A 27,531-nucleotide genomic window follows, 5' to 3' on the forward strand; every position below is an offset into this window, starting at 1 on the left:
GCTGCAACCGAATAAGACAACGTTAGAAAAACTCTCAGAAGTTTTTTTTTTAAGGAGCTATATTTGATATGTGTGTTCTTATGATACTATGCCAGAACGGGGCCTTCCGCTAACTCCCACAATAATAAATTTCAGGAATTCAAAAGCATTTAGGAAGTGTTAACAGATGCATTTTTAAGCTATGCAGGGTTCTTAAAGGAAACGAGAAATTAAATCTCATTTGTTGATCACTATCTATGCTTTTTAAACTCCTAGCTAAGAGCAGCGTGAACATTTGAACTCCATTCTTTATCCAGGCCTCTTAGAAATACAGCTACAGTGTCAAGGCCACCTGGTACATCTGAGCAAGATGACCCCCCACCCCTTCCAGTTTTAATAGAGGCACAAATATATAAAGATATAGCCAAGAAAGCTTTAGGGGCATTCTTGACCACCTGCCAAAGAGAGTTATGTTAATACCTTTCATATTAGCATTCACATTCTTAATCTGTTGAAAAACATTGGGGGAAAAGAGTTAAGATTAAAGCTGTCAAGATTTCTGATTGCTAATGTAAAATACTTTAACGGGAGACTCAAGAGGCAAGGACCCAGGAAGTCTTATTTGTTTTTGATAAGCATGCTGCACTTTACTGTTTTAAAGTATTTTGTTTATACACTGTCATTCTCCATTCAATTTTATTGCTATCTATCATACTGGGGCAATTTAAATGTCTTTGCAGAACAAAGCACATATGAAGGGTTGAAAACTTTTAGGAGAGGCCTTGCACAGGTCTGCTAGACTAACTTTAAGAAAGATATTACTTACTAGCGGGGCCCGGCCAGACGTTGCTGTGGCAATTGTCCTTCTCATCACAGTCCACAACCCACACAGATGTCCACGCAGGTCCAATGATCCGCAGCACAGCCTTTTGGGGTGGTCAAATGGAATCCCTCTTTCCCTTTTCAATTCACATTGTTATATGGTGGTGTCTTGTTTTTTTTTAGTATAAGGTAACCCTTTCCATTCCACAACGGAACTGTCCAGAGTGCGAATCCCGCTGTCCATGAGGCTGGTTGACACGCACAGTCCTGGCTTGGGTAAGGCAGAACTGGGGCAAGGAGGCTATCCCAGTCAGGCAGCAGAGGCAGGGTGGTGAGGCGCTCAGATTGAGGCCAGCTCTCTGGGTTCTTAAAGGACCATGTGCAAAAGAAGCAGAGCCAGTAGTGTTGGTTTGCCCCCACCCTGCGGATTTTCTTAGAAGAAACAGGCAAACTCCAGCTCGCTTTTAGTAAAAGAGAGCTGTGGTGAATATGGGTGAGGAAGTGGCTAAGTGGTGGTTGGATGTGAGGGAGGGCAGAGTGAGGTGTGTGAGGATGAGCTGGATGTGTATGAAAGTATGTGTGTTATGTGGTAGCAGTGAGTGAGGCACAGAGAGTGAAAGTTACCTGCGTGTGAGGGGGGGGGGAACCCCACCTGGTGTCTCACATGGCAAAGTGTGTATGTGTTTCACTTCCAGTCGTATTACCTAACAGTGTTACCTATTTACTGTTTTCACTGCTCATCTCTGCCCATCTGTGCAAACATTTTAAGCCCTCATACCAAGCCCTCAGGCCACAGACAGACAGGCTGCACGAACATTCTAAGGGTGACAGTTAAACACAAACAGCTTCATGGCCTGGTGCGCCAGGAAAAAGACGTTTTACCTGGCTCAGGTATGGACTTTCGGCGATTTGAAGGTCCGATTACCTGCCCACAACAAGGAGGAACGTCATGTGAAAATTTGGGGGCGATCTGTCCAGCCGTTTCGGCGTTAGGGAGTGACTAACAAAGTCACTGTTAGCTTTTTATATATATAGATTGTTATCTATTTTCCAGATAGGTCATAAAACAGAACCCTCTTGGTTTATTCTTTGTAGCCTACCAATCTAACATTAGGCTAAAAGTAGCCAAGGTCCTCTTGCAAATTAAAATTGAAGGAAGAACTGAATATGGCTCTCTCGAACCAAAATTCCTTAACATTCTAGCCATGTTAAATCATGATATTCCAGTGCTGGGACTGCACACATGGAGCCATCACATGGAGCTTGTTTTTCCCGTGTATGCAGTCAAACATAATGACTGAAAAACGGCTACTAACCTACCGTCTACCTATTGGCTCAAAAGTCATCTGAAGTTCAGAAATCAAAATGTAACGAGTTGTATCCAATGGCTACCTGCCTTTAAATAAGAGTCTTCCACCAATAAGGAGAGATTTGTCCATCATAGGAATTCCCTCTTTAGCAAAAGGGATCAAGCCCAGGGATTTTATGTATCCGTCCTCTCAATATAGTATTTCCCAGGAAACGCATGTGACCAGAATGTAAAACCCAATTTTCTTAAATAAACATTTAATTTGTATGACTGACATGAAGTGCAGATTCCTAAAATGAATGTTAGCCATCTCATTCATGACATTTTACGCATATATCTAACTTTTACGTAAATCTATTATTTAGATATACTTGCCAGAGAACCAGGATTGACTCTCTGCTAAGTGTTCTCTTATAACAAACTTGGGTTTGTTACTGTGGGAAAGTACTAAGTAAATGACCATAACTGCCAATGTTATATGAAGAGTTACGTTAATAAAACACACACATACACAGAGGACTGTTTTATATATGTTATTTTATATTCTGAATACACAAGGTCCAGAGTGAAACTGTCTTCCATCATGTCAGTTTTGCAACCAACATCTATAACTTACTCTAGTATTTTGCAATCAATTCTGGATTATTACCCCAAAATAGTATATTATTACACAAAAATATTTAGATACAGACTGTGAAATCCATTTTTAATCATCTTGGTTAATTTGGGAGGTTTTATTTAAAAAAAGTGAAATTAAATGCCCTTAAGATCTTGTGGTAAAACACCAGAAGTTGAATTTTGCCAATTAATAGCCATCACGTTCAAAACAGTAACTGCATGAACAATCTCTAGAAGTAAATCTAATATCGTATTCAAACTCTTAACATAAAGATAACATAATTGAAATGCTAATGTTCTGATTTAAGTTAAAAACTTGTAATTGTTTCTGTCAGTCATTTGCCAGACTCAGAAAATTATTACAACATAAAGCCTGCTTCTGTAGGGCAAATAAAAATCTTGTGATGTGCTATTATTTTGAGCATAAATTGTACCTATTAAAGTCTATGTTGTTGAATTACTAAAGTCTAGACACTAGAAGACCACATCTAGGTTCTTGACTTCGACTAATTTACTATATTCCATACAGAAAAGAGATTGTCTCACCTGTTGTAGTACATGTCTTTCCCTTAGTGTCATTAACCTTCTGTGAAGCTCAACTAATTCATCCAGATACGCCTGAAAATAAGTAATTCCAAATTAAGACAAAATACACTTTAAGTATTAAAACTTGGCTCTCAAATGCATCTGTAATGTCATGTAAGTTGTATGTGTATATGTTACAGTGAACGGACATACAATCTGCATAGAATGTAAACTTGATTTCTCTGCACATCAGTTGAGTTACTCTTAGGTTATGCCCACACACTAAATGTGCGACATGTGCTACATTTATCCAGGTACTGGTCCCCAGTTTTATTTTTAAAGTGTATTTATACTGACTCTTTCATATGATGTAAGCCACTTTGAGTCCTCATTGGGAAAAAAGGTGGCATATAAAAAAAAATAAAATATAAGCAATGCTGACATTCAATGGTCCCTCTAACCACAGCAGGGGACTGCGCGGAAGATCCCTACCTCGGCGCGGAAGTGAGCTGCCTGAGGAAGCTCCCCTGCTGGCGGCTGCCTAAGCTGCGTGGTACCTATAAGCAGTGGTGGCGAACCTTTGGAACTCCAGATGTTATGGACTACAATTCCCATCAGCCCCTGCCAACAATTGGCCACGCTGGCCATTGACCATGCTGGCAGGGGCTGATGGAAATTGTAGTCCATAACATCTGGAGTGCCAAACGGTTCGCCACCACGGCTATAGAGTGTCTGCGCAGCTCACAGGGAATATAATATAATATGTCAACAATATATGCATTCAATATAACATGTTTTCATTGAGTTTCATGCAGTTCAAGAGACTGGTTAGTCACTCTGAATATGGAACAAGTGACACTATACAAGTTTAATGTGGGGATGCTGAAATGCTGAGGGCACAATTAAGAAATACCACCAACCTTTTATATATTGACAGGGTAGATATTTCTAGAACATGGGAGTGTGCTTATTGAAGAGAATTTAAAGATTACTTTTTGCTAGCCATTTATACCTTATCACAATCGCCATTCTTTATCTGTTTATCAGATTTACTCTGTTTTACAGGACTCTTTACTTCTAGAATCTGGAAAGCAAAAAGAAAAAGTAAATTATTTAAGGGCACTACAAGGCTAGATGAATAGCTGAATTTCATGGTAAACGGCTGTTGAAATGCAAAGAATGGAAGTCTACTAAAAATTCCTTACCAAACCTCTTCTTTGTCTAAGCATGTTATAGCAGCCTATTAATCTAACCTATGTGTTCCTCTTCCTGTCAAATATTGTACAAAAACAATCTACTCTACAAAATGAAGTAAATGAAAAAGGAATGAAAAGTTATTTTAAACACTGGAAAGAGGCTTATGAACAGTAACAAAATAAACAGTAGCAAAAGAAAGAAATTACTCATAAAACTCATGTCAGAAATTAACACTGATGATATTGAATCTGTATCATTAAATCACTTTGTGGGAGTATTCATACATACATATGCACTTTTTTGATATTTACTTAAAGATGACACAGATTCCAGCTAACCACAATAAAATACCATGCACAAATACAACAAGTAAAATATTTTAGAGGAAGATACAGACATTTTTTAAAAAGAATTATATCCTGCATTGTCGACGGCTTTCACGGCCGGAATCACTTGGGTGCTGTGTGGTTTCCGGGCTGTACGCCGTGTTCTAGCAGCATTCTCTCCTGACGTTTCGCCTGCATCTGTGGCTGGCATCTTCAGAGGATCTGATGTTGGGAAAGCAAGTGGAGTATATATCTGTTGGAGTGTCCAGGGTGGGTGGAGAAACCTTGTCTGTGAGTAACAAAGAAGGCAACCAGGTCAATAGTTGAGGGCATCTGAATAGAAGTATGAGTGACAATGAAGACTATAGCATGGGCGTAACACTGGAGATAGCAAGGTCACTGGTGGGAGCATCTGAATAGAAGTATCCTGGCCTTTGTTTCTTTTATCTATGGTCATCCTGTGGTTTGTGTGGAGCTGGTTAGACACTGTCTTGACTCTAGTATTTTTCAACACTGGCAGCCAAGTTCTGTTCATTTTCATAGTTTCTTCCTTCCTGTTAAAATTGTCCATGTGCTTATGGATTTCAATTGCTTCTCTGTGTAGTCTGACGTAGTGGCTTTCAGAGTGGTCCAGAATTTCTGTTTTTTCAAATAATATTCTATGTCCAGGTTGGTTTATCATGTGTTCTGCTATTGCTGATTTTCAGCCAGAAAAATCAGCAATAGCAGAACACATGATAAACCAACCTGGACATAGAATATTATTTGAAAAAACAGAAATTCTGGACCACTCTGAAAGCCACTACGTCAGACTACACAGAGAAGCAATTGAAATTCATAAGCACATGGACAATTTTAACAGAAAGGAAGAAACTATGAAAATGAACAGAACTTGGCTGCCAGTGTTGAAAAATACTAGAGTCAAAACAGTGTCTAACCAGCTCCACACAAACCACAGGATGACCATAGATAAAAGAAACAAAGGCCAGGATACTTCTATTCAGATGCTCCCACCAGTGACCTTGCTATCTCCAGTGTTACGCCCATGCTATAGTCTTCATTGTCACTCATACTTCTATTCAGATGCCCTCAACTATTGACCTGGTTGCCTTCTTTGTCACTCACAGACAAGGTTTCTCCACCCACCCTGGACACTCCAACAGATATATACTCCACTTGCTTTCCCAACATCAGATCCTCTGAAGATGCCAGCCACAGATGCAGGCGAAACGTCAGGAGAGAATGCTGCTAGAACACGGTCATACAGCCCGGAAACCACACAGGACCCAAATTATATCCTGCTTTCTCCCTCCACCCCCCTCCAAATCAACAGGACCTAGCATGGCTTATATGAAATTTTAAAAGAAAAATAATATGAGAACTAAAAACAGATATAAATAAAAGGGAACAAATCCAGAACGTTCACTTATGAGGTACCAAACCCGCAATGAAAGAGCTCTGCAAGGTTGGAACCCTTAAGGGCTTCCTATCCACTGCTTTTCCAACCAGCTCTCAAATGAAGCCACCATCATAATACCAGGTGTGGCATATGAGTGGTTTACTACAGACCTTAGATCCAACCCATTTAGGTCATTTTTATTGCCATCAAATCACAGCTCATTGATCACAGCTTATGGCAATGTTTATAGGTGGTGTGTCATTGCCATGCCGCCAAGCTTATGAAAGCCAAGGCCCCAGCACGGAGCCTTCCAGTTGCTTCCTGCTGCCTTGCTGTCTACCTGATCACATGGGGGGGCAATTTTGCGCCCCCCACGTGACCAGATCAGCGGCGCCTGCGGACAGAGGGTACCCCCCTGCCCCTTGGGAAATATACCACTGATGTACAAAGTCTGCATTTTCCAGGAAAGGCCAGATCTGACAAACTCAAGTTGATAGAATATACTTTTGGCTACCTATATCTCCCGGGCATCCAGATTCAGTAAGGTGTTCAGAAGCACATTCAGGCTACCAGCATGCTTGTGGGGTATCCAGTGCAGCTTGAATACTTTGTCCTGGCTCAGTTTTCCTCTGCCCACAGCACTTCTATTTTATCTGGATCTAATTTCAATGACTTTTACTCTACCATTTCACAAGGCAAAGTACGCAGACTTCTTTCAGCAGACACATCCTTTCCCTGAGGCAGGACAGCTCTTTCTACCACACTTAGCTGAATGGAATAGTAGGATATAAGCCAGTAAAAAAAAATACAAAACCCCCAAACCCTCTGATAATTTATCACATTCCATCTATTTCAAAAGGACTAACTGGTCAGCAGCTGGCTTGGAGAAAATTTTCTGCTAGTCCACTGCTGACAAGATAGTCTTTTTGTGACTCTGGTAGGAAAATGTACAACTCACAAGCTATTGTGTTTCAATATAGCAAACACAGTATCACATTTCATTGTTTAAAACAAGTTTATGGCTTCAATGACAGTGAACAAAAATCTCAAGCGTGGCCAAATGGCATTCCTCCCCAAATGGAACTAAAAAGTCAAAAACATTTTATAATGTATTTTAGGAGACCTTTTTTAACTACTTCTGGGTGTTTTGGGTGAGACACACAAGCAGTCTTAGAAACTTCTGTGGACTAAAAAGCAGCATCTGAAAAACGAATCCTGGAAAAGGCAAGAACTTTAATTTGGGAGCTAGCGTAGTGTGTTAACTCGCTAATTAATAAGATACTTGATCTCTGTCAACCTATTAACACAGTTTATTAGCAAATATCTCACAAAATATTATTTCAGAAAAATCAGTTCATAAAAATAATTGCAGACAAGTCTTTTAGTACATTATTGCCTTGTAAAGTTTGAGTTTGTTCAACAGTGCTTCCAATTCAACCAACCATAAAAGCAGTTGATCAATATTTTGAAATACCACTGAATGTATTTGAGTTTCACTGTAAGGGTTACTGAAATGTGGTACTGGAAGGGATCGTTTATATTAGTAAAATGGCACAGAAAGAGAGGGGTACCTCATTTCTCCACTTTGGTCCCAACCTGGTTCAAACTCTCCACCTGGCTATCATTACTTAAAAAAATCAGATAAGGGATCATGATTCTCCTTCTATATTATCAGTTTTGACCTAAGCATCTTACTTGGAGAGAGGCCTGAAGATTCTTGGCGTAAACTTACTTCTAGCATAGTTGAAGATAGGAAAAAAACAGGCTTTTTAAGTTGTGCAAATTTTAGCATACCCCCACTGCAGCCGCCCAGGACTCAGCACAGGTGGACTCATCCACCTCTGTCTCTCTTTCTGAGGCCACTGACCAGGGCCAGAACCTGGAGATGCCTGCTTGAGCAACAAAAGAGGCGGTTGCAGCAGAACACTTCACACACACTGTGCACAGGGTAAGCAACAGAAGACACATGGACCATATCCAATCCATACAGGACCCTCTGTTTCTTTTTTCTAAATGCTTCACCCATGATACGATTTATTGTTATAAAGTTATCCAGGCCTGCATGAGGTCTACATACACCTCATTCATCAACAGTATTTTTGCTAATATTTTTGTGATATTATTATTTTTAACTTCAGTCAGAAATCACAGTAATGGGGCAAAATAATCAAAAGGGTTTTTAAATTACTTGCTAGTGTAATGGTGTTATTCTGGTTAAACTAGAGTGAGTATCTAACACCACAATTAATTCATATTTAGACAAAATAAAATCGGTGCAAGTGAGAAAAAGCAGCTGTGTGGCTTCTAGCATGTGTTACAATAATACTACTAAGAATGTTTGCAGTTTATAGTGACAGATGTTTCTCTGTGGTCCATCAGTATATGCAAATTCTGCAAAACCTGAGGAATTTAAAAAGTCACTGGATTAGAAACTCATATCTACAGACACAAAGATCATAGTAGATCTTTCTTGCACTGCCCTGTCTGATTCCAGGAATCTTTATCCTGGTGCCCTGCAGTCACCATACAATAACCACCATGAGTATTGGGAGTCTGCAGTGGAGAAGGATGAAATTGCTTACTTATTCCTCTTCCAACAGTGGAGCTCTGCTGAAAGGAGAATCAGGAAGGGAGATCCTGTCTCCCTCCATATGGTTTCTATAACTCTGGGATAAAGGTTAGAAAGGACTGCAAGGGATGGGTGGGTAAGAGAATGTGGGAAAGATCCACAATCATCAGAGCCTTCTGCTGATTAATTACAGTATCTAATTCAATTTTAGCAAAAAGCAAAGCAATCATGACAATGTCAAGAACACCACACAACGGTACCTGGTTGCTATTGGTTTTTAGTAATGGTGGTGGCTCATGACGCAGCGGTGAAGATGCTGAACTGCTGTCGCTGTCACTGCCGTCACTTAGACTAACCCTGAGAAGACAGAAAGTTGCAAGAATTACAACTTAGCACAGGTGAGCAGCATGTGGGCTATTAGAAACACACAAGGCAATTTTACAAGACCTTCAACCTATACCCAGATCTCATAATCGCAGATTTTATTTCCAAGAAAGGAAGTCTGCCAATGTTCTAATGTTGCTGTGACTATTCTGTCTCCACTTTGTGATCCCATTTTATACATTTTCTCGTCTGTAGCTAAGCCCGCCTGACCTTTCTAAGAGTTGCTTGCTGAACAGAACAGGGTGAGTCTTAGTTAGAAAATGAGTGTGTGAAACAATGGAAGCTGGACTGGCTACAAGACCAGGCAGGAGCAGACCACTCTGAATTTTAATCATACCGCACTATGGTTAGCAAATTTGGCTGGAGAATAGTTACCCTTGGCACAAGAGAACAAACAGAGAAAGACAGAATGCAGGCAGTTAGCTTTGTGACTACTGTTCTAGACATCCCAATCCTGTTAAAGGTCCACTGGTGCATCTACCTTGTTCTATTTGGAAGCCTTTGGCTTTGAAGCTTCTCAAACAGACCTCCTCAAGTCTTCCCCTCTTTCTCATTCCGCACCTTCCAGAGACTTACTTCTGACACTGATACTTCCTTCCATTTGCACGAAAACCAACACTCTGTTATTCCCCAACCCATATAAAAATCTTCAGACATTCTCAGCTTTGAAATCACCTCCCTTGTCTTGCTTTCCATGAGCTGCTCCTTGGACCTCTTCTGGATTAATGTCTGAATTGCTGCCTGGATTTCCTTGACACCATTGGCAAGCAACTGTTCCTTGAACTCAAACTTTTCAGGATGGTTTGGGTCTGAGGTTCAGTTGAATCATTGGATGCCTGCTTGCCCCTGAGCCCTCTGAGATGACACCCCTCTGTAGAAAAGGATGGGTAACATCTCCTTCCGCCTTCCAGCCAGCATGGTGTAGTGGTTAAAGAGTGGTGGACTCTAGAGAACCAAATTTGTTTCCCCGCTCCAACACATGGGTGACCTTGGGCTAATCACAGTTCTCTCAGCACTCTCGCAGCTCCTACCTACCTCACAAAGTGCCTGTTGTGGGGGACAGGAGAGGCAAAGGAGTTTGTAAGCCACTTTGAGACTCCTTAAAGGTAGAGAAGAGCAGGGTATAAATCCACTCTTCACTTCTTTTTGTCTCCTTTAACCTGTCACTTTTTAGAGCTTTTTTAACATACAGAAAAAGTCCAAATCTTGTCCCTCTCTTCACACTCCCCATAGTAATAATAATAAAAGAATACACACACACACACACACACACACACACACACACACACACACACACACACACACACACACACACACACACACACACACACACACACACACACACACACACACACACACCCCTCCACATATATATGGTGACTTCCAGCTACCTCACTATGGATCCAAATGCAAATCTAGCTCTCTGCTTATGGTTAATATCTGCATTTTTTTTCACTTTTAGTCCTTTTGGTAAAACTACTTTAGTCCCATACGCTGTTTTCATTTGAGTCTTGAATCCTGCTGTTATTTAACCTGTCACTTTTTGAGATAGGTCCCACAAAGTATGAGTAATCAGTGTGTGGGAGCTGGGACTGGGGTATAGCTACATATGGGCTCCTCAGTATTCTGGTGACATAAATTACTGTGACTTCTTGGTTCCTCTCAATAAATGTTCCTTTGGCCTATTCTGCCACACCCCTGCCTCTGCCTTCATTCCAGGTTTGCACTGGAGCCCTGCCACTCCGGCAAGTGATTCCTAGAAGAGAAATATGGTGGTCTATGTCCAGGTTTGTGCCCTGGTTTTACCTAGTCTATGGTAGAAGTTTCTTGCAAGGACAGAAAGTGAGAGTCAGCAGAAGAGAATTTTCTCTCCTATGTATGGCTATTTTGTGTGACTCTGAGGACTGGGATGTGAGCTTCTTCACACAAGGTCAATGTCTAAGATGCACACATACAGACAACCAGAGAGAAAGGTCTGAAAACAAACGAGTTCATGAACAAAGATACAGCAAGGTTTTTCATCTTCCCTTAATCATCAACACCTCCGATGGTTTGATGAAACTCTTTCATGTTTTACTTAGCACATTCTATATAAAATTGTTGCAGGAAAAGATTACCACTAGAACAGCTTGAACTACATACAGCACCAAATGTTCTTGGTAGTTGTGATGAGAATTTATTGAGTTTAACATTCTTGTTTTTTGAGTGCAGCAGCATATACAATATCCTCACCATTAACCCCAAGATGTCTAAAAATAATAATTTTCAAATAAATGAAGCCCTACTTTACTCTACTTTTAATTGTAAATCTTCTATTCTTCCCATGCCTTGAGCTCAATTTATATAGTGCATCCAAACTCAGCAATTAACTCCAGCATATGAAGTAGCTTTTCTTTATATATCTGTAAAAACTACATCGCTCAACATACATTAACTTTCTGTTTTGCATTTTCTCCGACATTTGACTCCAATAGTACTGGACGCAACCAAAGCTGCTTTTTACTGTCCTTTGTGAACATGGCTGCCAAGACGTTTCCTATACCCTCTACTGTACGCTGTGCCACCAAAACAAGAGAGCATAAAGCAGAATCTTTAAAAATAAGTTCAATTTAGTAAATCTGTAGACTAATTTACAAAACAGCAAAAAATAAAATACAATGTAAAATAACAAAATACAACAGAAATCAAAATAAAACCCTCTGCCTTAATGTTACGCTCACAAAGTTCTTGTGCTTCCTTCTCCTATGCATTTTGGCACTGGCCCCTAATTCTCTCCTGTCCTGCCACATTTCCTGGTATTTTGCTAGTTTTCTTCCTCCATGTACTTTTGTTTCCACTGAGTTTCCCAGCACCTAAAAGCACAATAGTTCCTGCCTGTTGCTTTCCATCAGTTTGATTTTTATTTTTCACAAACCTCACCTTCGTCCTCTGCTTCCTCCATGAGTATTTACAGGTCTTTCGATCTCGGAGTCGTCATTCTCATCTGCTTCATCAGATTCATCTTCATTATCATCAGAATGCAGATCTTTCATTATCGACCTCAAAGGACCTAGCGAACAAAAACAGAACACAAATCAACAACAGGGATTCAAATGCAAGTCTACCTATTGTTCGGCTTTATAAGCAAAACAAGTTCTAACACAGTTTTAAGGAGGGGGGATGGTGGTAGATGAAGGACAACTTGGGCATTGAACAAAAGACCTAATGCACAGGGGGCTTATGTAGCAAAGGCTTAAACAAAAGTCAATTTATTCAGAAACCAGTTGACTTAAAATGGGATTATTTCTGTCAACAAAGGGACTTGTGTTTTTGAGTGTTTGCAGAATTAGCTCCTTGGAATGTTAAGAAAAAGGCAGATAGCTTCCTGTGCAACTAAATACAGCTTGAAAATGTAAACACTTTTTAAATTAAAAAAATAATTCAAAGGGTATCCTATCCCTAAAAAGAGCTAAAGGAGCCAACCAGTAATAGTACATTTTGTTAGGTTAATCCATGTATTGAAAGTCATCGTCTAATAAATCACTGTGATTGGAACTTGCTCTGGCCAAGGCATTCTTTGTCTGCCTGTTTTTGATCTACTTAGATTTAGCTGTCCTCTTTATTCTAAGGTCAATGTCAGGTCAAGCAAGCTCTTTGCTAGTGCTCACATGTATAAAGTGTGTCAATGCTAGTAACAGAGACCCATCTCTATCTGGGAAGTGAAGAGAGATGCTACGCCAGCGTCTTCCATAAAATGCCATCCAAAAAAGGTTTTGATTAGGTTCATAAAATGTTCGGTCTTTAACTGGTTGTTTCCATGCATCCACACAAAGAGAGCAAGGCAGTTAATGGAAAATTAATCTTGGGGAAATGGTGGGGGCAGGGAGCAGGGAGTAGACCTCAGGCTGTAGTAGAGTTTTTTGACCTATATCTGAAAATAAAGAGGTCCGCCAGTGACAAATGCGGAACTACCATGTAGTAAGTAGTTGTATGTCTTTAAACCAATTGGAGTTACATTATTAGCTTCTGAACAGTTGTGGGAAAACATGATCATAAGTTGTAAAATACAGTGACAGGAAAAACATGATGGTTTTATACAGGTGACAAGCTGAATCAAATCACACCAAATATATAATTCTTCCTCAGTTAGGGGGTATAATCAATGAATAAAACCAGATTTATTAAAAATTAAATTACTGTTAATCATTGTGGTTATTTGCAACATGTAACGATTCCTTTCATCCACTCTCATAATATCACCTAGCGGTTATTATTTCAATATTATGTAGAGAGAGAAATATGGTAGAGGCATTGACTGAACAAATCTCTCCCACAGAGTTAATGGTAAAGAGTGATTTTTCATTTTCAAGTCTAATCCTTTCTTTCAGAGGAGGTGTTTAATGTATTTGTGGTACCAACTTCAAATTATTTTTTTCTGAAAAGATGGTCTATATTTCTGATGTTATAAATGCAATTATTCTATATATCTAATTATTACTTTTTATGTAGTACAACCAAGGGTTTCAGGGTGGCAAACCTGTTCCTCCCCTTTCCATTTTACCCTCACAACTCTTACAGATTAATGTAAGACAGTATGACTAGAACAAGTACACACAGTGAACTTCAGGATACCATGGAAATTTGAACCTGGGTCTCCTGGGTTCTAGTCTGACACTATAACCACTATGAAACTTTGCCTCTTTTTAACTTTTTATGGCATTTTGATATTACTATCTCATGCTATTAAAAATTCTGAGCAAGTTCTTAAGCTCCTAATGCAAAGTTAACAAAAAACCCAGTGGAATAACTGTTCCCTGCCAGAATATAGACACTTAGGTACATTTAAACAAATCTGACAAACTCTGTTTCCATGATCTCATGGCCATATATCACAGTCATATTTTCATACACAATAAAGGTGATTTAATTTAACTGATGCCCTGCCTCCAGGCACTTACATGTACCTGTATATCTGCCTGCAAAACTGATGGGACAATGCAAATGCAATGGCTTCTGACACTGCTCTTTGTAGCTGCACAGCTGTAACTGTTTTACAGATTTTGATACGCTTCCTTCTAAGCAGTGATCTGTTGACAAAGAAAGCATTAGGAGTGGGCTCTTTGGAGTCATCGCAGAAGAGAAAATATATACATTTGAGAAACTTAATACCTCTCCAAAACAGAACGACATACATTTGGGAAGGGCCTCCAAGATCTGTTTTAATATTTCCTGCATTGAAAGCAGCTGGTTCAGAATATACACACTGTGCTATTTGATGTGATCCCATAAAATGGTCCAACAGGAACTCTCTCAACTATTTATATGTAAACTGGTTAGGGCAGGGTCTCTTGGCAGAAATAAATTCTGACTTTCAAAACTGAAAAGCAATTTGCTGCAAAGCCAAAGTCAATAAAGTATAAGGAATCATTTGCTGAAGTCTTCTGAAATTAATACTTAGAACCTGAAAGAGGCATTATGCTCTTTGAGTTTACTGATACTTTTCTTTTTTTCTGGCAAGTTTAAGATTGACAACTCTTTTGTGCTACTAGCAGTGCAGATAAAATTGTTCGCTGGCTGTTCTGTCCAAAGGAAATAAGCCATGGTTGCATGCTTTTCAGAAAAACATGGGGGCTTGATCAGAATTCCTGCTAATAGAAGGGGTCTGAAGAAGCAGATCTTCTTCCTACCACTCCATTTTCCTCGTTTCAAATATTTCAATTAGGACATAATTAAGAACTTTTAGATGTAACACAAAACAAACATGTTAAATCAGCTCATGCTTTACCTAGAGCACTGGAAAAATTCTTTGGAATATTTTCCAATTCATATTTCTCAATTCATATTCAAGTAGCCCTCATGCTACTTTGTTCAGAAAAGTTCCCCTGACCCTCAAAGAAGGAATTTTTTTTGCCGGGGGGAGGGGAGTGTTTGACAGGTGGCAGATGCAGGATGGCAGGGAAGATCTGTTTTTACCAAATTCCTTCTATTTGCAGGAAATAGGATCAATTGTGCATTCTGTTTTTTAAAAACCAGCTCACACATGAACTTGAGCTTCAATTTTCACTCATTGAACTAGAGCAATACAACATGTGGTCATAAGCTCATAGTTGTCCGCTGCAGTAACCTCAATGATATTTTCAAATGTATGACACAATTGAGAAATAATTAAATCACATTTTTTTCATGATGTGAACAAACCTATGGAATGCTTAGTCCTGAAAGCCAGGTTCTAGAATACTAGTCTGGAAAACAAACCAGATTTTCTGGTTTCTGGTTCAAACGTAGTGACAAAATATGTTTGCTGTAAACCTGAAGTATTTAGTTACTGACCTGCAATGCAAGAGGAGAAGGAAGGGGGAAAGTTGTGCAAAGCCAAAGAGCCCCAATCCATCTAATTATGAATCATCATTATCATAACTGAACCATATCACTGAGGATGGATGATCTACATCCAAAACCCTACATCTGGATAAAGCTCTGATCAACACCGCTCATGTGAATGAAATTAATATATCAGCTAAATTCAAGTTGTGTACCATTTTAGAGATATCGGATGAAGGGAACTTTGCTTCTCAAAAGCTCATATCTGAAAAGTCTTGTGCTACCAGACTCAATTCTAACTCTTCTACTGCAGACCAACAATGCCCTCTGAAAAGTGCAGCCCTGAAACACTATCGCCTGAGTTTCATGCTATAGCCAGTTTCAACCTTGGTACTTGTACCTTGTTGTCGACTGTTCTGAGAAGGTGTAAAACTGGAACTGGAGCTCGAGCTTGAACTGGCAGGACTGGGTTGCTCAGACTTGAGGAGGAGGGTGGGGAGACAGCAAGCAGAACAAAAAAGGAAGTCAGTGCATTAATTAGCTCTAAAAGGTAACAAGAGATATTACAATTTATTTTACCAAGATGGAAAAAAACCCCTCTGAAACGATACCACTGCAGAATTATCCATTCTTTAAGAGAAAAAAAACGTTTCTTCCTCTTAACACACATTAAAGAGCAAAATAAACTTTCAAAAACAATGACTACACTGTTACAGGTCAGGCCTGAACAGCTATGCAGACACGTTGCAAACTCTCTGAATGAATGTACAAAACAGGCACCCATTCTATAACAGGCAAAAAAGAAAAAAAGAGTCAACGTGATTTGATGCTCTTGGATGAATGACAGTTGTAGGCTGCAGGTGGGACTTATCCTCAGCAAGCAGATGGTATACTCTGAAGTGTACCAAAATCATCTCCAAGTATGTAAAATCCATGTGCAGTGCTTACCTTGCCCCAGAGAATTCCTTATGACCCCACAATGACATAGGGATAATGGTCCATTCTGGACAAACCCCTGGAAACGTTTTGCAAATGTTTTCAAAAACCCATTTGTCCAAACTCACCCCCTCAAAAATGCTACCTGGCTGCCATTTTGTGGTTGTTACAGGTTTTTTTTTTTACTTTTTAGATTCGTAGCTATGAAGCTTCAAAGCCTCGTGCTGCAGTTCTCTAGGGGTCATGTCTACATGGCTACATCCACATGACCCCTGGAAATAAAACAACAACACTGATGGAAATACGGTGCAAGATAGATGACGTGAGCTCAAAACATGGTGCCAATGAGGAAGTACAGGGACTGTGGACAGGTGTGGGACGCATTTTTAAAAAATTGCATAGCAAGTGAGAATGTTTAAAAAAAATAATAGCTAGGGAACAGCACAAATAAAACGTTTTCAGCCAGGAATTAAAATGTTTTGGGCTAAAAGCCATGCAGAACTCCATGGAGGAAACGTTTTATTTCTTGCCTCAAAACATTTTATTTGGTTTGTGCGAAAAGGGCCAGAGATTCCTATGTACATCAGTCAAGATGGAACACTAAAGGGCCTAGGCCCGTGGTGACGAACCTTTGGCACTCCAGATGCTATGGACTACAATTCGCAACAGCCCCTGCCAGCATGGCCAATTGGAATTGTAGCCCATGAACATCTGGAGTGCCATAGGTTCGCCACCACTGGCCTAGGGTTTGGTTTGAAATGAAGCTCACCTATGGGACAATCACTATCGCTCAGCCTAATCACAGGGATGTAAAGGTAACAACAAGAATGGGGTTATGCCAACTTTAACTTCTTACAGAAAAAGAGCAATATAAGAATCAATGGTCCAATCCACATAATTCTTAACAGGACAAAGCTCGCAAGGATTCTAGATTCCTATGAATACTTTTACAGGTTATCTACAATGTATGGATGAGAGGGTGTTATACAGTCAGGAAAGATGTACCCAAAGGGCAAGAGAGCAACTTTCTTCTCCCACTATGTATATATGGGCTTCCATCCACCTGGAGTACCCAAGCAACTGCAGAACCAAGAACTAAACACGATAATAATATTTAATAAATAAAAGGTTGCAAACACAGTCAAAGCTTTCAAGTTTTAATGAAGCAGCTAGCAAAATGGTGCTGGAGAAGGAAGTAGAGAAATAATCACAGGTATCAAGTAAACATATGGACAGTCTGGCAAGATGCTTAACGTATAGCAGAAATGTGCACAGAAATACATTTATACTAATGGCGGGCTTTGAATTAATAGCCAAGTGAAGTTGCCTTCTCTGGGTTGAGGGTGGCTTTATCACATCTCTTTCTTAGCCCTGTGTCTTCAATTTTATTTCAACCCTTTGCTTCCCCAACACTTGATTCTTCCATACTTTTAGCTTTCCTATCTAAGCTCTTCATGTTAGTTCTACACAGTGAGAATCAGAGATTTCTAATACTACAAATGCTTCTCAAGTACTCATCTTTATTAACTGCTGATATTAACCATCATTAGCAAGTCTAATGAAACCAACAGTTTATATAAAAAACTTTTGTCTCCAATTAATTTAACGCAACTTCCTACAAGTTAGTATATCCTCTTGCAAGAAAAAGCACATCAAGATAGTAGACGCTCATTTATGAAAATATATTTTAAGCCATAATGAATCTCAAGTTGCTACAAATTGTATTTTCTTATTTCGATCCTTTGCTGCCCTTTAAAAAGAAAAAAATATTGTCACTTATTTCACAAGTCATGAATGAACTCAGTCCCCAGCACCCCAAGCCCTGAGACTGAATAGTTGGGCCCTGGTGAGGCTACAGGGCAGGGCCTGCTGATATCACTTCTGACAACAATACTAAAGATACCAGTTCCATGCACCACTAGTAACTGTACCACACAATGAGTTGGATCCAGCCAATTTTATCACTAGCGAAAAGGGGAGGAGCATCCCTGTCACAGCCTCTGTTCTAGAAGTTTAACCTCTGGGTATTAAAACATCTACTAGGCTGATACTTGTTAGCAGAAACTATTGCTTGAACTATGCTTTGACAGTCTGACTGTCAATCAATGTGTATGTATGGCAAACCTGACTGATTATAGTGGTGACAGCCTGAGTGTTGTGAGAAAATAAAATGTAATAGACTAGAGAACTGATGGAGGTTTATTGAGTGGTCTTAGCTGAGGTACAGCATATTGGGTTTTTTGCTTTATTTTATCTCCAGAGAGAGTGAGAGCGAGAGAGAAAGAGAAAGACATGTTTTATTTTTGAGGTTTCTAACTAGCAAGGCTGAGTGAGGGTACTGTGTGAAGTAACAGACAGTGTTAGACCCTGTGTAACAATCTATTAGCCAGTACCATGTTGTGTGATGGTACCATCTTAGGAAACATCTTTATAACATCTAATCTTTTGAAACTGCAACTGAACTAACTTAATAACCTTGTGCCTACAACTGAAAACAGACTTTTAAAAGCTCTTGTATATATTTCCCCTGCCTTATCTTTCCTCCCATCCAAGTTATCTCCCACTCCCATCTCCTCTAACTCCTCTAATATATTATTTTGTGCCTTATTAAAGGGTTTGCCAGAAAATTAAAATAATGGGCTACATTTCATCTTCTGGGAAAGTTATTGGGCTGAGGAAAAGTGCTTTTATTACACAATGCGCTACTACCTAAAGCAGCTCAGTCCCTGTAAAAAGGCAAGAATCTGACAAACCTTGTCAGAGAGTGGTTATCCTGCCTCAGTGAGTTGAGAAGGTGAGGGGGTCTGTTGCAACAGCAACATTAAAAGCAACAACATGCACACAGCTAGAAACACAAACCACACAAAACTACCAGTCATCCCATTACTTGGTATCACCACACAGGTTTTTTTTAAATGGAAGCCATTCAAATAATGGCTGTTACAACCTTCCATGGAGAAGAATGGCCAAGCCACAGTAATTCAAGCCTTAATTATATCCAGATCTGAGAACTGGAACACACTCTACATGGGCCTAACTTTGAAGTGAGTCCAGAAGCTACAGCTGGTTCAGAATGTGGCAGCCAGAACTAATAACTGGGACTAGCTGCAAAGATCAGACTGCAACAATTTTACAATAATTGTATTAACTATTTGTTGTGTCTTGGGGTCTAATTTGAACAAATGAAGGAGGAGGAGCAGGAAGAGGAGGAGTTTGGAATTATATTCTACCTTTCTCTCCTGTAAGGAAACTCAATGTGGCTTTCAATCTCCTATCTCTTTCTCTCCCCACAACACACACCTTGTGAGGTAGGTGGAGCTGAGAGAGTTCCGAAGAACTGTGACTAGCCCAAGATCGCCCAGCAGGAATGTAGGAGTGCAGAAACACATCTGGTTCACCAGATAAACCTCTGCCACTCAGGTGGAGGAATGGGGAATTCAACCTGGTTCTCCAGATTAGAATCCACTTCACCACTATACATACACTGTTGCCTAGTTTATGCCAATTTATATCATTGGTCCATATGTTTTAGTATTGTCTAAAATGACTGGCTATTTCTGCTGATTTGTCTTAACTGTATAGCTCTATGTGTGTTCACTGGTTTTAATTATTAGGGTTTGTTTAACTGAATTGTTTAAAGCCTCACCATGACAAATTTTCTTTCATTCGTGGTGCCAACCACAAAATTTAGGAGCCAGACGCTGCTTACAGACTTCAGTTTTTTTGTATTTTAAAACAAGCAAACTTTCTAATTATTGCTACAAAGAAATTTAATCCGAAACTCTTGTAATTGTATTAACACTATAACAGTGTTTGTAGTATATGAATAAAGATAGCGGTAAGCATAGTATCATCATCACAACAAACAGCTCTAGTCTAATTTCTCCCCCAAATTCTTTTAATTCCATTTTTTTAAAAAATGCTCAGTTTCACAGAATACTGAAGCCAGACCAGAAATAATCTAGTTAAGATATTAATTCATCCATCACTATTTTAGGATTACAAGTTTACATATAAACAATTAATGACAAGAACTTCATGCACATTTATCTTGTCATACTACAAAACACATTGACAGGGAAGAATAAATAAGCTTTGGGTTGGATTCAGCCAGTTTTGCTCGATTGCTGCCAATTTCCCTCTTTATTACAGCCCCCATTCCACGCAGTTTTTGTGCACACAGATCGCAAACTTAGCCTTTTTTGTGGTGGAAAAACTGATAGAATTCAACCTTTTATATTTTCACTGAGAACTGTTGAGAGACACTACAACAAAAATCATTACTGAAAATAACAGGCACCACAATGAAATGTCTAGGTGTCATGGCAACCTGGCATCTCAGATGTGCTGAACTCCCTTTTAAACATCTTTGTGGACTTTGGTTGAAAAGCAGAATAGAAACAGTTCAACTGAATAAGTTAAATAGATGATTCATCTCAAACTTGGGAAATGTCATGGCTGGCTCTGATCACCTCAGGCACTTCAAATCCTCAGGAGAAGAACCCAAGAGGTCAAGGCCATCAGCTGATAGATGAATCGGCTGACAATGGATCAGCAGTTCTAGGGGCCCATCCTGTTGGAGCTTGCAAGAGAGTCCTTGACATGGCCACTGAGATAGCCACAAGGTTTCCACTGAGAAGGTCTCAAACACGTGCCTATAGCCCCCTTGTTCACACTCTGCAGGAATGGCAGCAGCAGAAGGCCCAAATGGCCAGAGGAAGGCAAAATGCCAGGTGAGCTGAGTGCAGCCCCCATCCCACAGCCATGCAGTGACAGTGATATTTCTTTTCAGGATCCTGACCAAAAGTACAGGGCAGCTGCAGGGTTAGAACAGAGACTTTGATGGGCTGAACATTATATTTAATGTAATAATTTTAACTATGCCCTTAAAGGTGCCACTATGAACTTTCTAGATACCATGGCAAACTTGTTGCTCGGGATTTGCCAAGTCTTGATTGATGTTTTCAATTATCTAACATACTTGAAACAAAAGATTGCACATGTATTGCAGTTGTTTTCTTTCCTAAGTTTGCAAGTGATTAGTTCCTCATTTCAGACATGAAGTTAAGTAGCTGATTACATTACTTGGGGGGGGGGGGTTTGTGCATGCGCGCGTGCGTGAGTAAAGTGTTTTCAAGCTGTAGTCAACTTATGTTAACCCTAGCCAGGAGCTTTCAAGGCAAGTGAGAAGCAGAGGTGGTTTGCCACTTCCTTCCTCAGCAGAATCTTCCTTGGTGGTTTCCCTTCCAAGTACTGAATCTGCTTAGCTTCTGAGATCTTATGAGAATTACAGAACACATCAGCCTCCATTCTCTCAGTTTGGAATCTGAACTCTATTCCAGAAGACAACAAATATCTTGTTCCTCATTAATATAATACCACTGGCTAAAAACAACACTTCAAATCATGGAAATGTTGGGTTTGATTCCTGAGGTGGCAAACTACCAACAAAACCTGCCATTTGCACATGGTAGTTCTTCTAAACAAACTATATAATTTGAAAATGGAAATTTCTCAGTGATTAGATTGGCCCCAATTCTCAACAAAAAACAGTAGTTGAATGAATGAACGCAATTGCAAGTTAGCTGTCAGATGCTGTCAAAAGCTAAGCGCTGAAACAAAATTACTGGATGTCAAATACTACACATGTGTATATTTAAAAAATAAATATTAACTGAAGTTAATTGGGAGGGGAGTGGTGCAGGACAAAGCAGTTTCAGTTCTACAGAATGACATGGTCCAGTTCTACAAAATGACATGGTCCATTTGCCTGCCACAAAATAGTTGGGCACAGAGTGGCAGACAGTGGAGTATAAATGGGTCAGTGGATCTCTCAGAATCTGAATTCCAATGTCCTTGAGCAAAGCTTGGCAGATTATCCATGGCAATTTGCCATACACTCTCAAGGGACACCTTGCTGGAGTTCTTCATTGTAAATGAACAAACACTAGTTGCTTATGCATGGGATCCCTGATTAACATTTGTCTTTTAAAATGCATGTAGATCAAAAAGAGCTGAAAATTGTATTAATAAATCAAGCAAAGCTACCAAGTACAGAAAGTGTTTTCTTTGGCTGAAACTGATGTTTTCCTTGCAGCAGTTTTCTGATGATTATGGTCTACTGCCAAAGCAAATTTTGCTAACCAAGTTCTTTAAAATATATAACTACTGTAGTAGACATCCTCTTATACAAGTATATCCTGATTTGCAGACTTCTTAAAAATAAATAAATTAGGCATGATCTTGATCATATACAATGGGTAGTATAACCTTTAGACATTGTAATATACATATTGAGATATATGGGAGACCACGTTCTTAGGGCGATGTTGAGGTCAACCTATATGTTGTGGTAAAAAATAAAGTCTCCTTATTTTATAATTTGTTGGTAGAGGAAGAGGTAGATCTGGTATGTGTGAGAGAAACTTGGCTGGACTGAACTGATAATGCAGTATTGTTCCACAATACACCAGCTGCACATTCTGTAGGTCACTCACAAAATGGCAAACAGGACAGTTAGGATTCCGTCAGAGTATCTCTCTTTTAGATTTCCAATCCAAATGTTCATAAAAATTGATGCATTAATCTTGTACTAGTTACCAGGGATGGTTTGGCTATCCCAGGGGTAGGGAACCTGCGGCTCTCCAGATGTTCAGGAACTACAATTCCCATCAGCCTCTGTCAGCATGGCCAATTGGCCATGCTGGTAGGGGCTGATGGGAATTGTAGTTCCTGAACATCTGGAGAGCCGCAGGTTCCCTACCCCTGGGCTATCCTGTAGGTAGTACTATTCACCTAGCTCACCTGCAGGTGCCCTGGCAGACTGAGCGAAGGTGAACATCAGCTTAGTACTAAAAAGTCTTAAACAATGTATTGGAGTGATTTCAACATTCATGCCAATAGTATCTCAATGAGCCATGTTCAGGACATCATGGCTGCTGCATATCTGTCTGAGATTGTTTTGGGTCTGATAGGAAAAGGGTTAAATGATGGATTTGCAGCAGATAGATGACTGGTAGTCTTCTAAGGGCAAGATCAGTGCAAGGTATTCTACATGGCAGTGCCCTATAAGACATCATTAAAGTTATAACTAGCACAGAATAGCTAGCTCCGATTGACCAGAATCTAGAGTCATAATGATGTTACTCTGATTTTAAGGCACTGCTATTGGCTGGTTATATATGCTTTTGCATTCAAATCAAGATGCCTGTTATCTGAGGATAAACTCTCCTGGTATGAACCTAAGAGTCAGTCCACATTTTTGCAGAGTTTCTTCCTGTCATCCCACCCCAGGTTTATTAGATCTACTACAGGCAATCTTGGTCATTTTTACTGTGGCTCTAGCCTTCTAGAATAGCCTTCATAAGCTTGCTTGCTTGGTTATTTATTTACTTACTTACTTTATTGGAGATTGGGAGGGTGCCTACATTGGTCCATTTCAGGAGATTTTAAGATAATCCTATTTTTAAAAAAGGCTTTAGAGACTGGACAATTTCTGTCATGAGCTGTATAAAGACTTGATATTTTTATTTATTTCAGCCCTAATGCCCACTGTTTTTAAGCTACCATAAAAAAAGATGAGAAGTCGAAATAATTTAATAAAATACAAATTAACAAACAGTTTTATCGACCTGAAATGCAATTTCCTGCCATTTAAAATAAACTTGTGGCAAAATATAGCTCAAACTTTCAGCTGGTGCCATAGCTACTCATCTCTGGTATCTATTATCTTCAACTATGCGAAGAATCTTCTTTTATAGTATTAAGGTATCAAAAGAGATATCCCAGAACTTCAGTTAAAATGGTTTCACTCAGCTAATGGAGGACATTATCACCTCTTTAAGTATCTCTTTCAAATTCAGTTGCTATCCTTCCCTATATTTTAAATATATGTTAAAAAGACTGATCAGAAGTCTCCATAGCCACTCTTTCCCATGACCCAAACTACTATTTTTTTTTTAAATTGCCAAACCTGAGTTCATCCGAATTTGTCTAAAAGTCTAACAGCAGAAAATCACTCTTTTCCCTACAAATGTTCTGCTCTGAGCCAAGGCAATTGCAAGATCCTTTTTGTCAAAATAATATGGACCAAATTCTTACCAAAGTGTGCCCTCTTCACTTTTGCCTTTATGTAAGTGAGCTGAGATACCAGCTGCCAAACTTTCAGTCACACATGCTCATGATTACATGGCAAGGTTAAAACCTAAGTTGTTTTTTTTTTTAAAAAAGGAAGACTGATGATAAAAAAGTAAACAAATAAATAACTGGAACAAGTATCTCAAGCTGACCATAACAATAGCAGATCTTGTAAGCCATTATTTCTGCTGATATTCTGTAGCAGAAACACTAGTGGGGAAAAAATCTTTAATAAATAATTGAAAGTTTTTTTAAACAAAAAAAAACTTATTTTAATTATATTACACAGAGGATTTTGTTCCTGCTTTTCCCAGAGTCTAATCTGCAAAAGTAGCCACTTCCCAGCTATAATCCACAAACACCACAGTGTGTCAGTAGCACACAGATGGAATAATTCTTTACTAAAATTGCCTCAGCAAGGAAGACTGATGATAAAAAAGTAAACAAAGAAATAACTTGAACAATTATCTCAAGCTGACCATAACAACAGTAGATCTTGTAAACCATTTCAAGTGAACCGTTATTTCTGCTGATATTCTGGAGCAGAAACACTAGTGGGAAAAATATTTTATAAATAATTGAAAGTTTCTTGTGAACAGAAGTAGAAAGCTCTGCTCACAACCTGAATTTGATCCTGATGGAGGTCAGTTTCAGGTAGCAGGCTCAAGGTGACTCAGCCTGCTATCCTTCTAAAATCAGTAAAATGAGTACTCAGCTTGCTGAGGGTAAAGTGGAGATGACTGGGGAAGGCAATGGCAAACCACAGCATAAACAAAGTTTGCCTAGTGAACACTGTGTTGTGATGTCACCCCATGGGTCAGTAATGACCTGGTGCTACCCTGTTTCCCCTAATATAAGACATCCCCGAAAAATAAGACATGGTAGAGGTTTTGCTGAAGTGCGAAATATAAGGCATCCCCCGAAAGTAAGACATAGCAAAGTTTTTGTTTGGAAGCATGCCCGACGAACAGAACACAGGGAAAATAAGACATCCCCTGAAAATAAGACATAGCACATCTTTGGGAGCAAAAATTAATATAAGACACTGTCTTGTATTTGGGGAAACACGGTAGCACAGGAGACTAACTTTATCTTTAGAGTCCACAGGAGACTAACTTTATCTTTAGAGTCGAAAGGTAGAGTCTTAATTTTTTTAACAATCCCCAGTGCCAAAAATAGTATTTCCAAAGCACTTACCTGCAGAAGGCAATCACTTCTGCAAGTATGCACAATTCTCTTCATCAGATGTGAGACCAAAAAGAGGCCTACCAAAATTACACAGCATTAGAAGATTCTGTCGGTCTGTAAGAAATTCTCTGCCGTGGACTTGCCTCTTTCCAATCAGAAGGCAAGGCCAGAGGATAGGCTTTTCTGAAGGTGGGTAATTTGTGCACAGAAGGAAGGGTTTAAAGTAAGAATGAGTTGTAAATCAGAAACTTATGAAATGCCTAAAAGTTCCTTTCTTTTACTATTAGAGAAGCCCACTTGTCATCTTAAACCTTCATCTTCCTCACACAACCAAAAGTTGGCAAAATCTTGAATATGTTGTATATGTTGATGAATTGAAGTACTCTGGCCTGCCTTGGTGTATATCCTTTTAATCTCATTCACTTTTAAACCAATCTCATTTGCTTTTAAACCAACCATTCCCACCCTTTCCCAACCTAAATATTAACTGGTACCCAGAACGTGTCTGTGGTTCAACTCGGGCATCGTAACAAATTTCAGCATTCACTAAGCTTTGAGTTGTACAGATTAGCTATGGTTTATAGCACCTTGTCCACTTTCGATTTTCATCTGCTCTGCACTGCCATGTATATGGTCCTGGAACAGCAATTACTATAATTATGCTATGTCAACTGACGCACTATACCAAATGAACCATAGTTAACACAAACCAAAATTAGCACAAACCAACAGTCATCACATCAAACCATGAGCAAGCTGTCTTAGCCTTGCTTTGACACCATGCCTAAATTTAGCACCATGTTTCTGTACTTCTAAAGCTCTTCCCTACAACCGTCTCTGCAGGTGCAGCTCTTGCTCAATATCCATTTTGTACAAGCTTATTCACTGAACCCAGGCGATTTCATTTTGCTTGCCACCATGTTTTCTGGAACAACTTTTTAAGCATGCAATCTTTCTCTAAAGCAAAGCCTAGCCTAGATTAACATGGTTTTGTCACCTTCCCTTAAAACTTTCACTGCCATCTGACTCACCCATGTCATATGCCGGTTCTTACTTGCCAATTCCAAACATAATTGTCCAACCCAATCTTGCAAACATGGTGAGAACATATATTTACAGAATTATGTAGAAACACTAGTCAATGCTGGTGTACAATAAGCTTTCAAATAAAAATAATAATCTGCTGTTGTTTTTCTGTAATTTCCCCCAACAGGGCAGACACAACTTTAAAAACTGTTATTTAATTATTTCTACATACTATTCATAACATTTTGATAAGTGTAGAAATTGTATACAAAATGACACATTGATTGGGAGGCACAGGGGAGAGAGGGGAGAAAACACACGCCAAACAGAGATTTTGGTCACATTTGGGGGAGGAGCCATGGTATACTTAATTTACAGAACACTACTGACCATATATTTTCAACCTTGTATTCGTAGCTTTGAAGGTAGAAAGATACTTTAAAATAATCTAATGTTAGAACTGCCTAAAGGAAACAGTAAAATCCCCAGACAGGGAGTGACACCTGGGGTCTCTCTGGAGCCCACAGCAAACTAAGAAGCTTTGTGGCAATTTTTAGAAACTCGCTAATAATAATTTCTTGGGCTAGAGGTCATTTCAAATGTCTGAGAACATCCGAGACCATGCTTCTACTGAAGTAAGCTTTTTTCACCAAAACACTTTACCACAACAAATGGGTCCGAAGTGCCACAAGACTCCTCTTTGTGAAATCAATTAAATTTTTATCCTGCTCCTACCTTCAAGGAGGCCCAAGATAATGCTCTTTCTTGGACAGTGATTTTGAGAGGTGCCCGTAATCACTGAAACCTCATGTATCTA

At 39.4% G+C, this 27,531-nt stretch overlaps 1 protein-coding gene across 5 annotated transcripts in view; it reads right to left on the reverse strand.

Moving 5' to 3' along the window:
* Positions 1-27,531, reverse strand: part of MLLT3 (MLLT3 super elongation complex subunit) — a 118,705-nt gene that overhangs the window by 6,104 nt on the left and 85,070 nt on the right. For 3 of the 5 annotated variants that reach the window (XM_048503373.1, XM_048503374.1, XM_048503372.1), the window contains exons 7-12: positions 15,829-15,907; positions 14,072-14,194; positions 12,048-12,177; positions 9,005-9,101; positions 4,266-4,337; positions 3,275-3,346 (exon numbers count right to left, since the gene is read on the reverse strand). In XM_048503373.1, the coding sequence (XP_048359330.1) occupies positions 3,275-3,346; positions 4,266-4,337; positions 9,005-9,101; positions 12,048-12,177; positions 14,072-14,194; positions 15,829-15,907 (573 nt within the window). The remainder of the gene's footprint in view (positions 1-3,274; positions 3,347-4,265; positions 4,338-9,004; positions 9,102-12,047; positions 12,178-14,071; positions 14,195-15,828; positions 15,908-27,531) is intronic. The other 2 variants (XM_048503376.1, XM_048503375.1) reach the window with 1 other exon arrangement.

This window comes from Sphaerodactylus townsendi, linkage group LG07 (genome assembly GCF_021028975.2).
Source record: "Sphaerodactylus townsendi isolate TG3544 linkage group LG07, MPM_Stown_v2.3, whole genome shotgun sequence".
Taxonomy (NCBI): Eukaryota; Metazoa; Chordata; class Lepidosauria; order Squamata; family Sphaerodactylidae; genus Sphaerodactylus; species Sphaerodactylus townsendi.